The sequence below is a fragment of the Staurois parvus genome, unplaced genomic scaffold, assembly GCF_062004578.1.
Source record: "Staurois parvus isolate SC_StPar_1 unplaced genomic scaffold, SC_StPar_1.0 ptg000195l, whole genome shotgun sequence".
Classification (NCBI taxonomy): Eukaryota; Metazoa; Chordata; class Amphibia; order Anura; family Ranidae; genus Staurois; species Staurois parvus.
In genome coordinates this window covers 11,688,812-11,712,139 of record NW_028317991.1, presented here as the reverse complement: position 1 = coordinate 11,712,139, position 23,328 = coordinate 11,688,812, and the positions used below count along the sequence as shown (strand labels likewise).

Below are 23,328 nucleotides of genomic sequence, written 5' to 3'. Positions count from 1 at the left end.
GCTGGGGGGTCCACTGTTGCTGGAGGGGTCTATAGTTGTGGGTGGATCTATTGTTGTTCAGGGGAGGGTCTATTTTACTGCTTTCTTTGTTACGGTTAATAAATTTCATACAAACTACTTTATATATGGGGGTGACTAGAAAAGCAGGAGTTCCTGCACCTATTATCGGAGAAAAAAAATTCCTTATAAGAAAACTATAAAATGTGTATTTTTGAAGAGTTATTCTTAAAAAAACAAAATAGGTAGGGACAGATATACCATCCATGTGGACCCCTGGGATTTTGGGGTTCCATTTACAAAAAATTAGGTTCTGATGACTGCTGGGACCTCCTGAATCTGTCATGTACCCCTGAACACTGCTCACTTCTAAAGCAGATGTAGAATTTTCTGAGACACAAATAATACTTCTTTAGTGTCTATAGGCAATTTTGCAAATGAAGGAGCCATTGAAATAAAAAATAAAGTGCGATTTTATTTTATCACTCAAAGGCTTAAAATAACAATGTAAAGCGTATCATGAACAGTTCCATGTAGATATCAAAGCAGAAGTTTAAAGATGTGTCACCCTTATTCTCATGGCCGACTATCTCATGTGCTCTTCCATGTGGAGCTTGATCTTCAGAGTCTTCCGGAAGTAGACGTTAGTGACTATTTCTTGTCTAACAGCATGCACCTGTTCCAGCTTCTCAGCTTTTCTTGTTTGTATCTGTATGGATGGACAGACGTGTGTGTGTGTGTGTGTGTGTGTGTGTGTGTGTGTGTGTGTGTGTGTGTGTGTGTGTATGAGTGTGTGTGACTCCCCGCATCTCCTAAGATGCCTTTTTATGATGCAAGTAAGCGTCATAATTCGTGATCTTAGAACCTTGTATGGCAAACAATACTGCTTAGCAGAGCAATTTCATTGAAGGGAGGGGATGTTACATATATGGTCTTTTGATTGACAGGCACATATGTAGTGAACATAATAAGCTGGTGATGGTACATCAGCTTGCTCATTTGACCAGTCTCTGATTAAATAATATAAATTAAGAATGTATCTTTACAACATCTCAGTAATGTTGTATAACCAGAAATCTACGTATGTAACAATATTACCGACTTATAAATCAAGCTAAATACACACAGATACTATTAGAATACGTTATGTAATACTTATACTATTTTGGTTACTCCATGACATTCTACACTAGAGTCTTCTATCCAGCTATGCCCTATTGTAGAATACTTAGCTCTTAGCTGGTTAGTTCAGCTCTCCTGTCTCAGCGTAACTGAAATTAACACTATCACTGGCTCAAGGCAATTCACACATTTTAATAATAATTATGATTAATCATAAAAACCAAATATTTTGCAAGCTTGCCATCATTATAAGTGCCGAATTATGAATTTGATATAATAGTATTTAACAGCAGAGGAGAAGTTGGAAGGATTATTTGTGATGCCCATTCCCCCTGTTTGAATAGGGATGGCCCAAAAAATTTCTTGCACAGAAGCTATGTCCAATACTGATAATGGAGCTAAATTACATTATATTATATCATATTTTGATATTTCCATTTCAGCTATAAATAGTCCTTATTGAAATGTTATTTATTATTTGATAGTAACTATTTTATTAATGAAGACATGTTGATGTTCCTATAGTGCTTGGGCATCACTGATGGGAGAACGCTTGCACCTTTACCCCCTGTGTACATTCAAAAACCTTCTGGAGATGAAGTGCAGCTACTTTCATCTTTGGAAAATCCTACGGTGAGTCTGACAGCGCTACCCCTCTGTCAAAATTGTATAAAATACGGATTAACATTTCTGCCTATACAAGTGTAAAACTAACCAGGAGAAAACCAATCAGAGCTGTATTTCAGCTGCCTGATTTAGGCCCACTGGAATGACATATCTCTTTGCACAAGCTATGTGCTCTGTGTCATGTAATTATTAAAAATGACTTTCTGAATGTGCTGTTGGAGGAGTATGCTATATACAGTATGTAGAGCTATTTTTCAACTATACAGGCTACCAAAAGAAAGGATAGATTTTTCCAGAGCTATAGTGAGTCTTCAGACTCCTCTCAACTCTCCTAAAACACCTCTTGCTACTATTCTCTAGTCACATTTAACAAGAGATAAAGAGAAGAGGAAAATAAATTGTGACAATATAAGCTGCTTCCTCCCCATCTCTATGGCTCTAGCAGCTAACCCATGAATTCCATATGGTAAAAATAGCTCAGGGACCAATATGAAAAAAAACCTAAAAGCTGAACTATACAGGCTACCAAAAGAAAGGATAGATTTTTCCTGAGCTATAGTGAGTCTTCAGACTCCTCTCAACTCTCCTAAAACACCTCTTGCTTTTCATAATAATGGGCAGCACAGAGGCTAAATGGTTAGCATTGCCACCTGGCAGTACTAGAGTCGTTGGTTCATATCCCAACCATGGCATGACCTGCCTGGAGTTTGCATGTTCTCCCTGTGCCTGCATGGGTTTCCTCCAGGTACTTCAGTTTCCTCCCACACTCCAAAGACATGCTGGTAGGTGAATTGGCTCCTGTCTAAATTGGCCCTAGTATGTGTATGTATGAATGTGAGTTAGGGACCTTAGATTGTACGCCCCTTGAGGGTTAGGGACTGATGTGAATGTACAATATATATGTAAAGCACTGCGTAAATTGACATCACTATATAAATACCTGTAAGAAATAATTGTTTTGCTTTTTCTATATTGCTTTTTCAACTATACGGGCTACCAAAAGAAAGGATAGATTTTTCCTGAGCTATAGTGAGTCTTCAGACTCCTCTCAACTCTCCTAAAACACCTCTTGCTACTATTCTCTAGTCACATTTAACAAGAGATAAAGAGAAGAGGGAAATAAATTGTGACAATATAAGCTGCTTCCTCCCCATCTCTACGGCTCTAGGAACTAGCCCATGAATTCCATATGGTAAAAATAGCTCCGGGACCAATATGAAAAAAAAACTAAAAGCTGAACTCCAGATAAAACTTTTATTTATAGTTTTAGATAACCATAATTTACAATGGGACTAATCATTCAGCTCTCAGTTGTGGGATGGCTCTATTGAACTGAATGGCCGAGTTTGACAGGTGGTGTCACCATGTTTAATTTGCTGTAGCAGTGGTGCAAGCACCGCAGCCATGGCATGTTGACAACTCTCTCTGTCTGTATCGTGAACTTTATGTGGGTAGTGGGGGGAGTTAAAACTGTGGCTCAGCCTTAGGAAGATTTCACCTCACTTTTTGTTCATATGACAACCTGTGATAGCAGGACTGGAACAAGAAAACACAGACAATAATAATTACATAACAGGGGTTGTAACCCTTTTCCATTTTACTTAAAGAAGTGTTTTGTTGTCTGTATACCTACTGGAGAGATTTCTCATCACATCCTGTCCTAGCATTACTCTGTCGAACTAATAAAAAAACTTTTGTCCGGAGTTGAGCCAACTTAATGCTTTTTTCAGAGCTTTTCATAATAATGGGCAGCACAGAGAGTAAATGGTTAGCATTGCCACCTGGCAGTACTAGAGTCGTTGGTTCATATCCCAACCACGGCATGACCTGCCTGGAGTTTGCATGTTCTCCCTGTGCCTGCATGGGTTTCCTCCAGGTACTTCAGTTTCCTCCCACACTCCAAAGACATGCTGGTAGGTTAATTGGATCCTGTGTAAATTGGCCCTAGTATGTGTATGTAAGAATGTGAGTTAGGGACCTTAGATTGTACACCCCTTGAGGGTTAGGGACTGATGTGAATGTACAATATATCTGTAAAGTGCTGCATAAATTGACAGCGCTATATAAATACCTGTAAGAAATAATTGTTTTGCTTGAGTTTTTTTCTATATTCTTTCTAATGTCAATTGCTACATGAGAGATGTCAGAAGAAGTTTCCAAAAACATTTCCCGCAATATTCTGAAGAAAGCAATCGATGGTCTGAGACAGGAGGGCTGGAGTTATATAGGTAAGCTCACATGGTCATAAAGCTATACACTGGTCTCATTGACTTCAAAAGACTGATCCAAGAAACATGGTACTATAATGTCCTAAACTGATTATATGGTAACAGCAGTGCTGAAAGGCAGCACCTTGAGCCTGCAAGCATCCTGAACTGATTCTATTGTATAAGCAGTCCTGAAAGGCAATACATTGGGCCTGCAAGCCCTTGGGTGAGACTTCAGCCTAGGCCCAGTCTGTACAGAGAAATTCGACTTCTGACAAAGTCAAAGTTAAAGTGTACATAAACCCTTAAAGTGACTGAAAACCTAAAAATATTTATTCTTTAAAATAACATGTCATACTTCAAATGAAAAATAGATGCAGCGCTCATTTCTAGCTTTGCCTATTTGCTGAAACATGTATGCTGTTTTTACTGTCACTATTCTGTAGCTAAATAAAGACTTTGATACGAATGTGCAAGTTGCCGGCTCTTCCCACCTATCTGTAACCATTTCGTACTTACATGCTCTTGCAATGGTTTTTCACAGATCAGCCCTGATCCTCCTCTTGTCAGGTCCCCTGCTGGCTCTCCTAGCTCCTCCCCCCCACCCAGTGTGCCCATAGCAAGCCTCGTGCTATGGGGGCACTCATGTGGGTTCGCTCCCCAGCAACGCTCTGTATGTTTATTGACATACAGAGTGAGGCTTGGCCCTGCCCCCTGCTCCCTCCTCACTGACTGTGCTTGTCAGCAGCGGGAGCCACTGGCTCCTGCTTCTGTCTCTGAGCCTATGAGGAGGGAGAAAGCAGAGAGAGCCGCTGCTCTCAGGCACAGTGCTGAATCAAGATCAGGCTCTGAGCCTATGAGAAGGGAGAGAGTGGAGAGAGCCGCTGCTCTCAGGCTCAGTGCCGGATCAAGATCAGGCTCTGAGCCTATGAGAAGGGAGAGAGTGGAGAGAGCTGCTGCTCTCAGGCACAGTGCTGAATCAAGATCAGGCTCTGACCCTATGAGAAGGGAGAGAGCGGAGAGAGCCGCTGCTCTCAGGCACGGTGCTGGATCAAGATCAGGCTCTGACCCTATGAGGAGGGAGAGAGTGGAGAGAGCCGCTGCTCTCAGGCACAGTGCTGAATCAAGATCGGGCTCAGGTAAGTATAAAGAGGGGCTGAAGGAGGGAGCTCTACTCAGAAGGTTTTGTTTCACTTTAATCCAGAAAATGCATTAAGGTAAAAAAAAACCTTCAGCCTTTACAACCACTTTAACAATGAACTTCTTTTATTTTCTCCCTTTTGGTTTGTGAAATCTACCATTGAAAGCCTTTGAAATCTGCAGGCTAGAGACAATAAAATGGAATTATAAGTTTAAAGCAAATAGTATTGAAGGTCTCAGTCCCTGTTTAGGGACTACCATGTAAATTGCCTGTTTCACGCCTCTTGTGAACCAGTTGCTCTTTCTTCCCTCGAAAGAATGCCTGCCCCATAGGAAAACTGCTGAATCTTGACCTGCAGAATTTGCTCTCCTATAGTCGTTTGTTGAGAGGTTGCTTTATCTCCCCAGTGTACAGGTCTTTACATTCCTCGCTATACTGCACTGTATATACCAAGCCACTTTGCTTGTGTTTTGGGTGTTGGGTTTTTGGATGTATGAGCTTCTGTCTCAGTGCATTTCAGGGTTTTCAAAGACACAGGACAACTGAAGAAGTAAAGTTATGGAGCATCTTTACCATTACAGAACAAGTTATATGTGATGTGACTGCTACTCGCTATACCATGACCTGGATAAATGAGAACCTACATCTAAGGCCAACCTGCAATATACTTCATTTATGCCCTTGGAATTAGGTGCACTTTAAAGACAGCCCCTCACGATACTAAGCCCACACCTTTCCTTCAACTACCAGAACCACTCCTACCCATTAAAGTTTTGACATTTCACAGGTAAATGACGAGAGGTGGGACTTGCCTTTATTATAAGTTGAATCTCCTGGGCCTAAGATCCATAGAAGCTCCACAGGAATCAAATTAAAGACTAATGCAGATTCTTGAAAGCACCAAAGCATGGACCACTTCAGTACTGCTGTTACCCCAAATGGTCATGCCAGGTTAGGTGCACTTTAATAGACTATTATGGTGTTATCACACAACTAAATAAATGTGGGCAATACTTATGTTTTCACACATTATTTGAAAGTTAAATTTACTGACGATGTTACTTATGTGACCAGGTCTCTTTGGTGCCAAAATTATGGTGACTGCACGTGGTCCAGTGGTGCTTGGATTTAGATGTACCTTTCAAGAGCTGGATAACCAAGTAATGTTTGGGGAATTTTCTGTACATTCTGTGTGCCATCTATGAAGATATACCATTTCTACTCCTATGTTCTAATTATTCATTCACAGGTCATCTCTCCCTTGCTGAATTCTGACCTATATGAGGTGATTCAGACTGCCACTGAAGGAAGTCTTTCCTCTAATTTACCTGTGTGGGGTCAGGGCACAAGTCTGTCTTATTCTTCCTCAAAGCAGGGAAATATACAGGGTAAGCAAGGTTCAAGAGTCAGTTTACAATACTTATTGTGATATCTGGGGGTTGTTTAGCTCAAGGTAGCACTTACCAGTGACTAGAGTCCATGCCAGAAATTATTGTTTAAAGGTTTGTTGGCCCACTTTTACAAAAGAAAACAAAAAAAGTCCATACAATGTATGTTTCTCATGCAGGGGTATCCACCATCAAAGCAAAACAAAGATCCAGCCTCCTGGCTCTCTTTAGCAGCACCACTGCTCAGGCTTTATGCCTCGGTCCTCATAACCATTCACGTACAAATGCTGTACCTTGGTTGGTACACTTTCACAGCGTTCCTGCTTCTTCAGCCCACAGACTTGGATCCTCTGTCTGCTCTGTCAGACTACACTGTGCCACCATGCATGCATGTGGCTGCTCCCTTGCACCTACATGGACTCCTCTGGAGGGTGGAGCCTGGATCCCTGGTCCTGTCTCTACAAAAAGCCCAGATCTTACCTGCACAATCAGTGTCCTGGCTATTCCTAAACCCTGGTCCCAGAACTGGAGATTTCCTCCCATCCAGATAACTGCGAAATCTCCAGGCTCCAGATCCCAAACAGAGTTTTACCAAGGACCGAGGAAACTGAAAACACAGTTTCCTCCAACTTAGACAAGCATTGTGGAGACCCTCAACTTGCCTAGTTGAGAAACCTGGGCAACATACACCATGACAGGGAACCATACCGTCACATTATACACACTCACATATGTTCTGTAAAAGGCCTTCTTCAACAGCAACTCATATATGCTTGGTTCATCTAGTCTTTCGTTGCTGGTGGGTTCCAACAGCCCCCCACTGAAATTTCTCAATCTGTCCCCTTCTCTGGATATTTCAAAATCAGAATTTTCCATAATGTAATATCAATGTTGAATCCAGTGGCAGGAGTGACATATCCTTATAATGAACAAGGCAAGGGTTGGAAGTGGGAACTCAGTTTTTGAGAAATCACCTCTTGAGTCTCCTAGAAATATAAGAATCTGTTAATTCAACCACCAGCACCTAGCAAGGCTGACTGCCCTTTAAATTAAGACTTTTTAGTTTTGATTATAATAAGAAAGGGTAAAATCTCTATCTGGCCTTCTTATTGTATTATTCTGTATTCCCAGTGGAGATTTTTTTTCAGTTCCTGTCTTGGTGACCACTGCCAGAAAATGGAAAGTATAAGGAAATCACCCAAACAGGGACAAAGACAGCAATATAATCCCGATAAAGCTTTTAAGCCATCCCACGCTAATCAAAATAAGTGTCCCATTTTGCTTCAGATCGAACCACCTACTCACTACTTCATACACCCAGCTTCACCATTACTGCCAACATCAACATTACTGACATCACTACTTGTCATGTACTGCTATCATTGTGCCCAGTCCCATGCTGTTGCACTGTCAGGTATCCTTCCTGGGTTTCGATCTCTAACTCTATAAATAGGGTTCATGTCAGGGGCGGACTGACAACTCATGGGGCCCCCGGGCAATAGGGGATCATGGGGCCCCTCTTTCCTTGCCCAAACTCAAAAAAGCCTATGAAAAAGGTACCAGGGGTATCTCATGGGGCCCCCTACTGACCCCGGGCCCTTGGGCAGTGCCCGAGTTTCCAAACGGTCAGTCCACCCTGGTTCATGTGATACACAGTTGAAGAGAGTGCATCCTGCATCCTGAGCACATAACAACCCCTATGCTTGCTTGGCCATAATGAACCCTTATAAATTAGAACGGACTACACATTTCCCACTGTTGGACTCCAGAGAGAAGTAGACGAGGCTTCCAAACTTACCATATTTACACAGTTTCTTTATGGTAGGCTTCATCAATATAACACATAATATTGTCATGTGACATAATGGTCTTCTTTTTTGGTGAAATTAATTCCATAGCAAGAGCTCGAGATCCAGAGGAGCTTCTTGCCATGACAAAGATGGGAAAGTGTGAGCCCACTGGAGAAGCAGTCAGTCCTTCTATGGGATCCTTTGTGGCATTTCCAGGGGCCATCTACAGAAAAGATGGTGGATTTGCAGATATAGTCCATCAGCATACAGAAAGGTGTGTGTATGTATGTCTTCACAATAGTAGAAGGGGCATTCAAGTCAAACTGGGACTTTTCATTTTAAATTGATAAAAATGGTTGCTAGCATGGCGGTACTACACGCAGTAGTAAGTGGCAAGTGTGTCCTATTACTGATAGGCGGCGCACATGTCAAGGGCCAGTCCAGAGACCATTAATCAAGATGGCAGACAACAGTGTAAGTGTTTGCATGGAGCAGCATGTGGTGATGAAGTTTTTTGTGAACAAAGGCGTAAAACCGGCAGATATTTACAAAAAATGTCAAGCACAATATGGTGAAGAGACACCCAGCTGCAGTAAGACATTCAAATGGTGTAAACGTTTCAAAGATGGCCATATGTCCATCAGTGATGATTCCCGCCATGGTGATTCCCAGCCCACAGTAGTCATTCCTGTGAACATTCAGCACATGGAACGCCTCATCCTGGAGAATCAGCACATAACCTTGTCATGAAATTGCACAAGAGACAAATCTTTCTGTGGGAACGGTGAACACTATCATTCACAAAGTGAAGCTGGCTGTCTTAGGATGGTTCAGGCATTCTGACCAATCATTCTATGCTGAAGATTTCCAGGCATTAGTTAAATGCTAAGAAGAGTGTATAAATGTAGCAGGGGAGTATGTGGAAAAATAAATGCAGTTTCCAATTTTTGAAATTTGTTCCTTTATTATATGAATATAAAATTTTACTTGTTTGACTTGAACGCCCATCGTATAGTCATACAGAAAGTCATTTGTTTATGTAAATGTTTTCAGAATATACAGTATACCATAAAACATTAACATGCTATAATCAGGATTAGTAAGAAAAGGCAAAGATTTTGATTTAACTGGTTTTACTGTTTCACACTACAGGTCCAATTCTCACATTACAAATGAGACCCAAATAACTGCCGATTCTGCTTCTGACCATACAGAGATTGGATCTAAAGGTATTGCCTTGGGCTCTGTTAATAATTGGAACATCTCTCACTTGAAATACAATGGAAATACAAATTGTTCCTAGTCATATCTTTCATCAGTCTGTGTCCCAGTAAATCTGCTGTAATTTCTGGGCTCCTGTAGGAGTAGGTTTATGCCGAAACATAGAGAAAACCAACATGAATAGAGGGAGAATACAAAAAAATCTAAATAAATGTTAGTTTACCAATCTGCAGATGTGTGGCTGCATTAGTTTTCTTTCTGTACTCTTCATTTTCATGCTTTGATTTTGTTTGATTCTAATCAGGTGACCAGTCTGTCTGTTTTCTGATCCGTGCGTTGTACCTACACGGATGTGGGATGCGCTTCTGGGGGATCTGTGCAGCCGGCCGCCTGTCATTGAGTTGAACAAGCTGCCTGCATCTGTGCCTCTTGTGTGGGTAAAGATGGCCGTTGGCACAGGTGTATGGATAGATACTCTCTTGTGAATGAGGCCATACACTTCTTGTCCTGGGGTGACAGCACTCACTTACTGTACTGTACTTATGGAGGAGCAGCACTGTCACCCTAGAACATGACTAGAGAACACTTCCCCCTCCTCTTCTCTATAGCATAGGGTGGAGGTGTTCTGTAGTCCTAACCCACATCCTGATAACACCACTTGAGATAACAATACAGACTACGCAGACAGCACAGATACAAGAAAACTATTTCAATGGTATATTTAGTAGACCAAAGTATATTATTAGGGTTTACATATACATTAAAAGGTTCAGAAATCAACCCCAGCAGGATTCACTTCTACTTAATTTGCAATAAAATATAGCACCGATATTTAAAAGGTGTCATAGCAGAAATCGCCTCTGTTTCATAAATTCTGTGCAGAAATTAAATTATGGGATTAAATCTGGAAGGAAAGTTTTATGTCTATAGTAAATGTTAAGCCTCATGTTATATCCAGCAAACATTTAAAGGGTAAATGGTCTTTTTAATTTTTGTGTTTTGGAGCGCCGCAGTGCGTTTGAACAAAAACCATGAAATCACATCACACAAAATAGTGCACAGAGGGCAGGTCTGCTGTTAGAAACCACAGGGCCCCATACAGCCAACCTGACAGCCCCCCCCCCCCCCCCCTCAATAAAACACAGCTTACTATGCTTCAGTTAAGAATGAACACAGTGAGTGATCGGTACCGTTCACTCATTGTGCTCATTCAGGAAAGGAAGGGACTGGTAACTGTGACCTTCCCCCACTCTCCATCCTGAAGGATCCCATTGTGTTCTTGCAGCTGCCGTTGGAAAGGAGAGGAGGGAATCCGGCAGCACTGTGGGGGCACAGGATGTAGGGATCGGTACCAGTAACTGCCCTCCCCCCCGCAGGGCCGATCACCCTCCCTGCTCACATCCAATTTACCCAGCTGCCTGGGCCCTCTTGCTGTCCTGGGTCCCGTACAGGAGGACTGGTGGCACCCCCTTATCCACAGACCTGACAGAGGGTACAGAAATGGCCAAACCTCAGAAGGGCCTCGAACCCTAAACTCTGCAAGGTGCAATACTCTTGATAGGGGGCAAGGTATGCCATGGTGTACCTAGGCTGAAGCCAGGAGGACCGCACTCCATAGGGACCAGCCTAAACAGGTCCACCTATTACTTGGAGAGGGTATATGGCTGCCATCCCTGGCTTATATGCTTAATTCTTTGTTTCAATTTTCACCTTTAGCACTGATGAACATCCGTCAGCCTCCCGGGAAGACTGTTTGTTCCTTTGAGGTGAACGCAGCTCAGTATAGGGATCCAGTGTTCCTATGTACCACCAACAGCATTGGGAATAAAATAAAGGTGAGTTGTTAGACTGACCAGTATGGGGAGGGTCAGTGATCTTGTGCTGTTAAGGTAGAGAGTTTTGCATTTAGCCATGTTACTTTATTAATGACGCCCATTTGCACAAGCCCCATTTTATTAAAATTCAAAACATTAACAATAACATATGAAGCCATTTATAACTCTACCCCAAATTACATCACCAATCTTGTCTCCAAATATCACCCAAACCATCCTCTCCTCCCACAACCTCCTGCTCTCTATCTCCCTTGTCTCCTCCTCCCATGCTCTTCTCCAGGACTTCTCCAGAGCCTCTGGAACTCTCTACTCCAATCTATTAGACTAACGCCTACTCTGCCCACTTTTAGGCGATCTCTGCAAACCTATCTCTACAGGGAAGCCTATCCTGCCCTCAGCTAATAACCAAATCTTCTATTCCTCCTATCAGTTCATCCCCCACAGTTATTGCCTTTTGTACCACCAGCCCCTCCCTCTTAGATTGTAAGCTCCTAGGATCAGCCCCTCCTAACCCTCTTGTATTGAACTGTATTGTTGCTGTATTGTCTCCCTTTATATTGTAAAGCGCTGAGCAAACTGTTGGTGCTATATAAATCCTGTATAATAATAATAATATTATAAAAGTAAAAACTAATGTTGGAATGCACTATTGGAGGAAGCACACTGTCTGCTGCAGATGCAAAGCTACTCCTTAAAGCTGAACTATGGCCAAAAAATTATTTTTTGGACCTATGCATTGGAAAAAAAATTATCACTAATAAAAGGTGTGCCATATGTGGGCTTGGGAAAACTCAGAGCGAACAAACATAGAGTGCCGCTTGAACCTCCACTGAAGTGAACCCAGTGATTCACACCCTGCTGAATGCAGGACTGTAATCATGAACACATCCTTAAGCCTGGGTTCACATATGTGCGGTGCAGTATATTGCATGTGATTTGACAGGAACCACACTGTATTCCTGTGCAAATCACATGCGAATTGTGTATGTTGCGATTGGAGCCATACATTTTGTATGGCTCTATTCACACCGCACCCACACCAAAAACGTGCAAGACCCTTTTTTTGGTCTGCACTAGAAGCGGATTGCATGGGTATTCACACCTATGTGATCCGATTCTGCACATCACACCGTGTTTTTGAGGTGTTGTTAACTTATCATATACACGTGCAGCGGTTCGCATGAACGGGGTGAAAACCCTGCGAATTCCGCACCACATTAGTGTGAACCAGGGTTAAATGTATTTTTAAATTTAAAGCGGAGTTCCACTCACTCTGTAAAAAAATAAAAGTTAGCAGCTACAAAAACTGAAGCTGCTGACTTAAAAAACATCCACTCACCTGTCCCGCGATCTCACGTTGCCCCCGCCACAGCCCGTTTCACCAGCTGTCCTGTATTCCAGGCGCCGGCATCTTCAGTGTGGGCACCCAGCTGTGACAGCCGGGTGCCCACTACGCATGCACGAGTAGCACTGCGCTTCCTGAATGGCCCCGTTGTCTTTTGGGACCTGTCACATGTCCCACAAGACTTCGGGGAGGGAGGGTAGGAGGACAACTTCCGTTTCCGATTGCCTAGGCGATCGCAGCAGAAGTGGGTACCTGTCAAATTCGGGTACCTGTTGTTCCCCCCCATTCCCCAAAGCTGCCAATCTTTAATGGGGAGCGGGGGACCAATCTTTAAAGCGGAACTTCTCCTTTTGGGTGGAACTCCGCTTTAACCTGCTATCAGCCTCTTATAGTCACTGTACAGCAGAATTTAGAGAGGGGAATAGTGAAGCAGCAAAAAGGGGCCAATCAGGAGGCAAATTCAATCGTTGTTGACCATCTGTTCTTGGAGATGCCTTTTATTTGCCTCACACCACTGCATTGTTTGAAAGAAGAAAAAGGGGTTCAAGAACAGTGTTCACATAAATCCTATTATATTATTCAAATTCACAGTAAGCCTCCCCCGAACTCCCACAGGAAAAATTAAAGTTAGGCATGCTCTGGTTAGACCTATTGTCAGTGATTAAAACTGTCCTGCTGCTGGTTCATTTTACACTGCTGGATGCTCTGTGGTATCCTAAGGCTCCGTTCACACCAATGTGTTTTTTAATACTTTTTGCAGAAACGTACTTCAGTCCATTTAATATGGTTTCCTATGGAACATGTTCACATCTATGCTTCTTTGAGCCGCTGCGTTTTTGGAAAGGGTCAGGGACTTTTTTTAAAAGCAAAACACAGCATTTTTGCTGCAATAGAGTTCAATGGAGAATCTGCTAAAATGCATGGTAGTACGTTTTTGTCGTGTTTTGCATATTTATTCTGCCCACCAAAAAAATTGCACTTGAAAAAAAAAAAAGAGCTGAACAAAACACAGTAAAACGTATAAAAAAACTCATTAAAAAAGCGTCACATGCGTGTAAAAACACACAAAATGACCTGCAAAAAAGCACTGCAAAAGGAACAAAAAGCAAGCCACATAGGTGTGAATGGAGCTTAACTCTTGTAGTAAAATATTTGTCTGTGCGTTTTGTCACATTTCGTTTGTCCCCTTCTTTAAAAAATGTCCTGCTGCTGGCCAATTTTACACTGCTCTGCCACCTGCAGTCTCCTAATTCTTACCCCCGGTTCACATATATGCGGCCGTGCGGGCCGCGTTTTGTACGGGCACAGAGCCCATTCATTTGAATGGACTCCGTGTCCGTGACACGCAGGGAAGAAGTCCCTGCACTTCTTTGTAAAATGCTGCCGTACGGGAATCTCAGTTCCCAGTACGGTTGCATTTTCCACTGTGGGCAGTGTGCCATTAGAACTAATGGCACCCGCCCGCCGGGCCCGCATTTCTCTGTGCGGGTGGTGCGGCTGCAGGGATTTTAGTGCGGATCTGCAGCGGCACCACCCGCACAGATATGGACCTAGGGTGAATGAGACTTTGATGGAAACTAGCCTGTGGCAGAAGACAGACCTCAGTGAACTACTAGCCAATTCCTTACTGCCCATCAAAGCTATTACCACCCGCTCGATGAAAAACATGTGTTCCTGACAGGGGCGGACTGACCATTTGGAAACTTGGGCACTGCCTGAGGGCCCAGGGTCAGTAGGGGGCCCCATGAGATGCCCCTGGTACCTTTTTCATAGGCTTTTTTGAGTTTGGGCAAGGACACAGGGGCCCCATGATCTCCTATTGCCCGGGGGCCCCATGATTTGTCAGTCCGCCCCTGGTTCCTGATAGAACTACCTTGAAAAATCCTCTTTTTGTCAAACTGAAATTAAATCAAAATATATTGAGACTGTCTGTGAAAATTGTACTGTAAGGCTAGGTTCACATCTATGCAGATTGCGTTTGATCTATTTCTGTAGAGCTTTTGGCATTTTTGCGCATGCGGTAATGATGCATTTTTCAGGGGGGTTTTTGGGGGGTTTTTCAACTTGATGCTGGGCAGAATAAAATGCAAAATGCATCAAAATCTATAGAACCAAAAACGCAACGTTTTGCATTTAAAAAAATCCCTGACCCTTTCCAAAAAACACACTGGGTGAACACATGGGGATGTGAACCCGTCTCATAGGAAATCATGTTAAATGGACTGTAGTGCATTTCTGCAAAATGCAGCGGAAAACGCTTAGGTGTGAACTGGACTAACAGACGTTAATCATGGACCAATTACACTCCAATGTTTCTTGTTTCTGCTTTGGATCCAGGTAGCTCAGGCCTGTACTCTGCACAGATTGGCAGCTCAGTACTTGGTGACAGTGTGCATGAACGACCTGTTGTCCCGAGGAGCGCAGACACTGTTTTTTATGCCTTATTTTGCGTATGGCAAGTTACATTCAGAGGTTGCAGAATCTGTACTGGAAGGACTGGCTGAAGCGTGCAAAACAACTGGGAGCTCTATGTTAGGTAAACCTTTGCTTAAGATTTTATATTAAAGTGTATGTAAAGCTGGCTTTACACTGATATATACCTGCTATTTAGTGCGCATGAATGAATCTCCCGCTGCGACTATTGTATTTTGACTGCTGGCTCTTCCGGCTGCCAAAATAATCAAGCAGTGGCTGCATCTGATTAGTTGCAGCCACTGTTCAGCCAACATTTCCAGCCAACCGGGAGGGCCACCCACTGAGCATAGTGTAGTGTATGGCCAGCTTAAAGGGTAACTCCACTTTCATGGGAAATAAATTGGAAATAAAAATAAAAATATTTTAGAGCATGTACACTTGCAGCACAAGTCAAATTGCAATTGAAGGTTATGAAAAATTACCTTTTTACTTCAATCTGCAGAACTGTAATTTTCTGTAAAATGCAATGCAATATGGCAACCTGGAGGTTTTCTGTACACAGATGGTGCACAGACGGTGCACAGAACACCTTCCCCCAGAAATGTCATTTCCTGCTTGTGTGATTGGCTCAATGATTTTTCCAGAAGTCTGTACTAAGATACAAGTCCGATTTTGGGCATCCCCTGAAGTAAAAATGTCAGTTTTGGTGAGATGTTCCCAAAGGGAAATCGTGTTGAAAGGAATGCAGACCCTGCCACTTTCCTCATTTGAAGTGGCTGATTTAGAAAAATAAAATCCCTCCCATGCACATTCATTTTGTACATGGACACAGACAACCAAACAGCTATTTTTCAGAATAACAAAAGGTAGGAGTCTTCAACAGTTTGTTATAATCCTTGCAATGTACATAGAACACCCAGAAGGGATTGCTTTTTTTCTCAACAAAAGTGGAGTTACACTTTAAAAGCAATTTTCCCACTTTTGGATAGAGTTCAGAATGGTTAAAAACCCTGTTAGTTTGGGGTTTTTGTTGCCATCTGTGTCCTCTTTAAAGCCAAACTCCAGTCAAACAAAAGTTTTCCCTAGCATTGGGGCTTTGCCTGCACTTCAAGGGTTAAATGCTTGTTTTGTCTATACGTTTGTCAAGCATATACTCACCTGATCTTCTGCTCCACTGTAAACAGCGCTCCCCGTGATCCAGCGGTGGACTATTCCTAGCAGCCTCCCAACCAGAGCAGGTCTATGGAGCCTACTGTGGGCTTGATGACGTCAGGAACAGTCCACTGCTCAAGAACGCTAATATGCGGGGGTGCAGGAGCTGCAGGGATTGGTCTTGTACAGGTTGGATCAGAGGATCAGGTATGTACTGTATATCTCTCTTTATTTGGTCCCTAGGCAAAAATGAATGATTAACTTTTGCAGTGCCGGAACAGCTCCATTGCAAGGGAAAATGTTTGTGCCCAGAGTTCAGCTTTAAGGAATTTCCCTTTACTTCCTGTCCTACAGACACAACAGGAAGTGAGAGCAAATCTCTTCAAAGTGAGGAAAATGTCCCCATTGAATGATTTATCACCTCTTCCTGTTCTGGTGGCAACTCAACATTTTACACTCATTCCCATTGATAATGCTTACCAGGTCAAATAGAGAGGATTAATCTTCCTGATGGGACAGAGACAGCAATAAAAACTGACAGAGGTTCCAACTTTTTCCACACTCTATCCAACACTAGAAAAAATGATTTTTGTCTTTATTTATCGTTAAAATCTGTCCCATCATCTTGGTTACATCAATAAATTCACATGATTGGTTTTTTTTTCCAGAAAGAGTAAAAGTGCAGCAGTCAGTGAGCCACCATGATGGATGCTACAGCCTGTCTGGATGTGCAGTGGGTGTGGTAGAGAGGGAGTACCAACTACCGCAGCCAGAGCAGATGAGAGACGGTGATATGGTGATAGGGGTCCGCTCTCCGGGTCTACACTGCAGCAACCTGGACCTTCTCAGGAAGATACTGGAGAAACATTCCTTACAATACACCTCTGCAGTACCAATGAGCAATGGAGCTGCTACTTGGGGTACTAAACTTGGATGATCTTGTCTTCATTAAGCACTATGTAAACCTATATGCCAAACTATACAATGTCCCCAAAATGCCCATATTTATCAGTCTTGGCCCCCTTCACTATGAAATATTTAGGTTTTGAAAAGTTACCTCTCAGGTCTGCTGTTGCCTAGAAAAGCCATCATTGCTGACTCTGATGCTAGTTCCTGAGCAGTCACTATGAGTGGTGGACCTAAGGCATGGTCTACCCCACAAAAGGAATTGCAAAAGGATTTTACACTGTGGCCTCAAATGCTTAATTTACAGTCTAAGGTCTATAGATGTGGAGATAACCGTATGTACGTGAATAGAAAGCTGGCTTCAGGAACAGGGGCAGAAAACAGTGGTAGTCACTAAGTGGACTAGGATGGTGGATGGTGTGCCCCAGGGTTCTGTCTTGGGGTCAACTCTGTTTAGATTGTTTAAAGTGATATAGAGGTTAGAATCAGAAGTTTGGTTTCAATATTTGTAGATAATACCATATAATGCAAGAAACCAAGCAACAGCCACCAAAGATCATTTGGGGTATTATTTAGGTACTATACATACTAGTAAAGTAAATAAACTATTAAAAATAAATTTATCTTTATGGCATCCTAAACATAAAAATAAAAAAATATTAAAATATTCAATAGTAACCTTGTTCCAGTACATATATGTACTTTTTATAGATCTATAGATCACATATCCTCTTGTATCAACCTTAGCTGATACACAATATTATGATATATACCAGTGTTTCTCAACCTTTTTTCAGTCAAAGCACCCTTTGAAATTATGGACAGTCCCGAGGCACCCTTTAAAATTATGGACAGTCTTGAGGCACCCCATTCTAAAATGGGGTGCCTCAAGACTGTCCATAATTTTAAAAGGGCACCCCATTCTAAATTATGAAAAACTAATCTAATAGTTTTATATCACGCAGCAACCTCAACTCATGTAGGACACCCAACATTAGAGGTGATTTATTCTTCCCAAGCAAAACACTTTTGCACACTGGTACTGACTAGTATTCCAGTGTTTCTCTTCTCCCTCAGTTTTTCTCCATCACTGAGCTAATGTGACCCCAGCACTGATGGAGAGGGGCGGGGGAGGGTCAAGCTAGGATGCTGTGCAGGCAGCTGACATCCTCCTTATCAACTGATGATGTAATTGGTTGTCAGGATGCCGGCGGCTAGAAGGTCGTAATGGATCACAATGAAAGCCTGTGACTTTGTGTTACTAAAAGGCAGGCGTGTTCCATCCGTTGGCTTGTAAACAAGTTTTGGTCAGTTTTTAGAAATTTTGCCAAGGCACCCCTGAAGAAACTTCAAGGCACCTCAGAGTGCCTGGGCACCCTGGTTGAGAAAGGCTGATATATACAGTACTATGTCAAACTCTATTCATCAACCAAGCTGATAAGGGTTGACATAGTATACAGTATATCATAATGTCGTATAGCCGTAGGCAAACTAAGGTCGATGATGAGGAATTATATACACGAGGATATGTGATGTATTGATCTATGGAAAATACATATGTGTACTGGAATAGCATTAATACTGTCTACTTTAAAATATATCTACAGTACTGTGCAAAATTTTTAGGCAGGTGTGAAGAAATGCTGTAAATAAAGCCAGCCATAGACGCTGAATTTTCTTTCCTGTAACCATGGGTTGCAGGAAAGGAAACAGCTCGATTCCCCCATCAGTTAGTGTTGATGGTGGAATTTCTCCCATGGTTCTCTTGTTTTCTCCCCATGGGGGGGGAGCCGTCCCTCCCGGGAGAACATAATAATTAATGTTAGCGGCTATAGCCGCTGGCATTAATTGCATGAAAAATTTGACAGTCTAGGTGTACCTAAGTTGATCGATCAATCAACTTAGGTATAATCATCCTGCCCATACATGATTCGAATCTTGGCCAGTCCTTGCTGAACCGGTCGAGATTCAAACCATCTATGGCCGGCTTAAGAATACTTTCAAAAATATTTTTTTTAATTGTATATTTGTATCAATTTACAGAATGCAAAGTGAGTAAAAATCGAAATCTAATCTATATTTGGTGTGACTACCCTTTGGCTTCTAACCAGCATCAGTTCTTACACTTGCACAGTTTGGACACTTGCACAAAGTCAGGGATTTTGTAGGATTATAGTCAGGTGTATGATTAGCCAATTATACCAAGCAGGAGCTAATGATCATCAATTTCATATGTAGGTTGAAACACAGGGCACAATTCATTAAAGCTTATCGCATGAGTTAAGTCAGCCACATGACCACATATCACATGCGATACTGAAAGTGTCAATTCACTATTGCTAGTATGCGGTATTTACCGAAAATAGCAAAAACGCTCAGTAAATACGCATAAAAAGACCTTAATGTCAATTCGCAAAAGGAAATAAATAATTAAATGCATGCGGTAATTAAGTAGTGGTCCAGGCATGCGGTATGTACTGTATCTGTCAGTACTGTCATGGGTTGTTAAGGAATGGGTGGCCGCCAAGTCCCTAACAACCTATGAGTCATCAACTGTCAGCAGGGTTCCCCACTGACAGCTGAATGGAAAAGAAAGAATTGCTGGCAATTCAAAAATAATTTAAAAACCAACGTGGGGTTCCCTCCCCCCTCCATCCATACCATGGTTTTGATTTTGAGGGGAACATCAAAATTTAAATAAAAATGGCGTGGCGTTCCCCCCCCCCCCCCAAATCCATACCAGGCCCTTATCCGAGCATGCAGCCCGGCAGGTGAGGTGAGGGGGGACGAGCAAGAAACCATACCAGGCCACATGCCATCAACATGGGGGAGTGCTTTGCGGCAGGGGGCTCCCTCTCCCCCCAAAGCACCTTGTCCCTGGGCTGTGGTTGTGGGGGTCTGTGGGCGGGGGGCTTATCGGAATCTGGACGGGAGCCCCCAGATCTCAGCCCCCCCCATGTGAATGAGTATGCGGTACATTGTACCACTACCCATTCACAAAAAAAAACCCGCAGTGTGAAAAAAGACAGGAGACGGGCTTTGACAAGTCCTTTATTAAGATAAGGAAAATAAAAGAAATAAAACTCATTGACCCAGCATGCACCGGTCGATAATGGGCTGGGGTCACAAGGATGATGTCACTGGGTGGCCCCACCCCTTACATATTTAAGAACTGTCAAGCCAGCAGAGCAGTAAGACAGTGGGATCCATTAGCGGGAGCGGAGCCTTTTTTTTTTCTTTTTTCGGGTTGGCGTTGGGCATCATGATTGACGTTGGATCTACTTTGGGGGACATTCTTTTAATGAAGAACTTGTCAAAGCCTGTCTCCTGTTTTTTTCACACTACAGTTTTTTTTTCGGTGAATGGGTAGTGGTAACATGGGGGGGGGGGCAGACAGGATTCCGATAAGCCCACCATCTACAGACACCAACAACCACAGGCCAGGGTTGTGGGGAAGAGGCCCTTGTCCCCATCAACATGGGGACGGGGTACTTTGGGGGGGGCGCTGCCGCAAAGCACCCCCCCCATGTTGAGGGCATCTAGCCTGGTATTGATCGGGGGGCGCTTGCTCGTCCCCCCCTCTCCTGATCTACCGGGCTTCATGCTCGGATAAGGGTCTGGCATGGATTTTAGGGGGGACCCCCCCACGCCGTTTTTCTTTAAAATTTTTGCATGGAGGTTCCCATCAAAATCCATACCAGACCTGAAGGGCTTGGTATGGATGGAAGGGGGGACCCCATGCCGTCTTTAAAATAATTTTTTATAATTGCCTGCAATTGTTTCCTTTACATTCAGCTGTCAGTGGGGAACCCTGCTGACAGCTGAAACAACAACACATGGTTTTCACAACTAAAATACTGCATGACTTGATAAAACAACTCATGCAGTATTTTAGTAGCGTTTTTTTCGTGAATTCAAACGTCTTTTTTTTAAAAATGCTGTACGGTATCCTACCGCATACTCGGATGCAGTAGGATACTGCTTAATGATTTGTGCCCACAGTCATTAACTGAAACAGAAACCGCTGTGTAGCAGGCAAAAAAACTGGGTGAGGAACAGCCAAACTCTGCTACTAAGGTTAGATCCTGGAAGACACTTTCATGTCACAGGTCATACACCATGGCAAGACTGAGCACAGCAAAAAGACACAACATCAAGCAAGGTCTCTCCCAGGCAAAGATTTCAAAGCAGACTGGTGTTTCAAGATGTGCTCTTCAAGCTCTATTGAAGAAGCATAAAGAAATGGCCAATGTTGAGGACCGTAGATGCACTGGTTGGCCAAGAAAACTTGTTTTGTTACTAAACTCATGGCCCTGCATTCACTATATCCGGTCTTTAACAGTACACAGAACATGGAAATTAAAATATTTTAGTAAATATAAACTTCTAAATACCTGTTCTCATCAGCAGATAAAGCAGTCTTGTGACTTCTATCAGTGTCCAGCAGAGCACTGGTTAAAGCTTGTTAGGAGGAGTTTTCAGTCTCCCCTTAATGTCCAATGAGGTTGCAGGACCCCTGACTTTCTATCTGGACAGTGCTGATTGGCCCTGTGCTAATCATATGCACTCTCCAAAGAAAAAGAAAAACTCTAGCAATACACACCAAACTGAGCATGCGCAGCTTGTCCCCAAGGCTCTGTTCTATCAGCAGATGGATTAGAGACTGTGGAAGAAGGGGAGGATCAGAGAAGACAGGATCAAACATCCTTTTTACACAATGAAGATTAGCCCTTTAGGTTCCACAGTGAGTGTAACAAGCATGCTTTACTGCATATATAGACTGATTTTACTGTTGTGGGCTTAGTAACAGTAACACTTTCATGTAAGATTCCATCTCACTTCCTGTTCATTTGAAGTGTGTTCCAGCTGGGGAGATTTCCTCCAACTTCTTTACCATTCACTGTGTTTTAGAAAGAATGGGCAGTGAAGGCAAATAAGGACAGCATTTAAATCCTGACTGGTTCTAGTGGTATCCAGTGGCTTAGTGATTAGCACTCCTGCCTTGCAGCACTAGGGTCATTGGGTCAAATCTCAATCATGACACTAACTGCATGGAGTTTGCATGTTCTCCCTGTTCTTGTGTGGGTCTCCTCCCACACTCAAAATACATGTTGGTAGGTTATTTGGCTCCTGTCTAAATTGGTCCATGTATGTATTTATGTGAGATTCATATGACCTTAGATTGTAAACTACATGAGGGCAGGCACTGATGTGAATGTACAGTATGTGCAAAGTGTAAAATGACAACGCTATATAAATAAATCATTTGTTTTTACTCAATCCAAAAAAAGGGATTTTTTTTTTGCTTCAGGGCACAGAACCCAACTATAAATTAAATATTTTAAACAATGAAAATGAAATATCACTTTTAGGTGCATTGGCAAATTAAAATTGGCTTATAGTCAGCATGAGCCTTTCTCAACCTTTTTACCCCCAAAAAAAACCCTTTAACATAATTTTTATTTCTCCTGGAACTATACAGGTACCATCAAATAGAAGGTCTATCACGCACTGCTCAAGGAACCCTTAGCAGCTTCCGGGGGGTTCCATGGAAACCTGGTTGAGAATGGCTGGTCTACATGCAGCAGATGCAGCCTTATGATTCTTTTCAACAATATTGTTATGTATGGAGAATAGAATCAGGTGATGTTGGTGAGCCATAGGATACTATGAACTACTGATCTTATACTTCTTTGTATAGGTGAAATAGTAATGAGCTCCACTTCAGTATACAGCCCATCTCTACTCCGAGCTCTCCAGTCTGGCCACATCAGAGCCTGCATTCCAATTACTGAAGGAGGGCTAATAGGAAGCATCCTGCGATACATACCAAGGTCCATAGGAATTGTTTTAGGTAAGCTGTCCCTATATGCCAGATTGCATAAACTGGGCCTTGTGTGTTTTAAAGCAAAATTCATGCAAATCTGATGTTTAATGAGCAGATGGTGGATAAGAGGTGGAACCATTCAACTATTGTGGAGAATGGATGATAGGTGGAACCACTCAACTACTGTGAATGGTGGATGTTAGGTAGAACCAGGCGATTACTATGGATGATAGATGATAGGTCGAATGACTCAAATACAATGAATGGTGGATGACAAGTGGAACCATTCAACTACTGCAGAGGGTGGATGATAGGTGAAACCACTTAATTACTATGGATGGTGGATGATAGGTGG

General features: G+C 42.6%; 1 protein-coding gene across 1 annotated transcript in view; it reads left to right on the top strand.

Annotated features, from left to right (window-relative positions):
• Positions 1 to 1,647: 1,647 nt before the first annotated feature.
• The window catches only part of LOC149461714 (trifunctional purine biosynthetic protein adenosine-3-like), a 37,990-nt gene continuing 16,309 nt past the window's right edge, over positions 1,648 to 23,328 (top strand). The window contains exons 1-10 of the mRNA XM_089677976.1: positions 1,648 to 1,752; positions 3,887 to 3,974; positions 6,169 to 6,254; positions 6,344 to 6,482; positions 8,381 to 8,546; positions 9,425 to 9,501; positions 11,210 to 11,328; positions 15,011 to 15,209; positions 16,909 to 17,160; positions 22,848 to 23,000. Of these exons, the coding sequence (XP_089534102.1) occupies positions 3,887 to 3,974; positions 6,169 to 6,254; positions 6,344 to 6,482; positions 8,381 to 8,546; positions 9,425 to 9,501; positions 11,210 to 11,328; positions 15,011 to 15,209; positions 16,909 to 17,160; positions 22,848 to 23,000 (1,279 nt within the window). The 5' untranslated portion in view covers positions 1,648 to 1,752. The remainder of the gene's footprint in view (positions 1,753 to 3,886; positions 3,975 to 6,168; positions 6,255 to 6,343; positions 6,483 to 8,380; positions 8,547 to 9,424; positions 9,502 to 11,209; positions 11,329 to 15,010; positions 15,210 to 16,908; positions 17,161 to 22,847; positions 23,001 to 23,328) is intronic.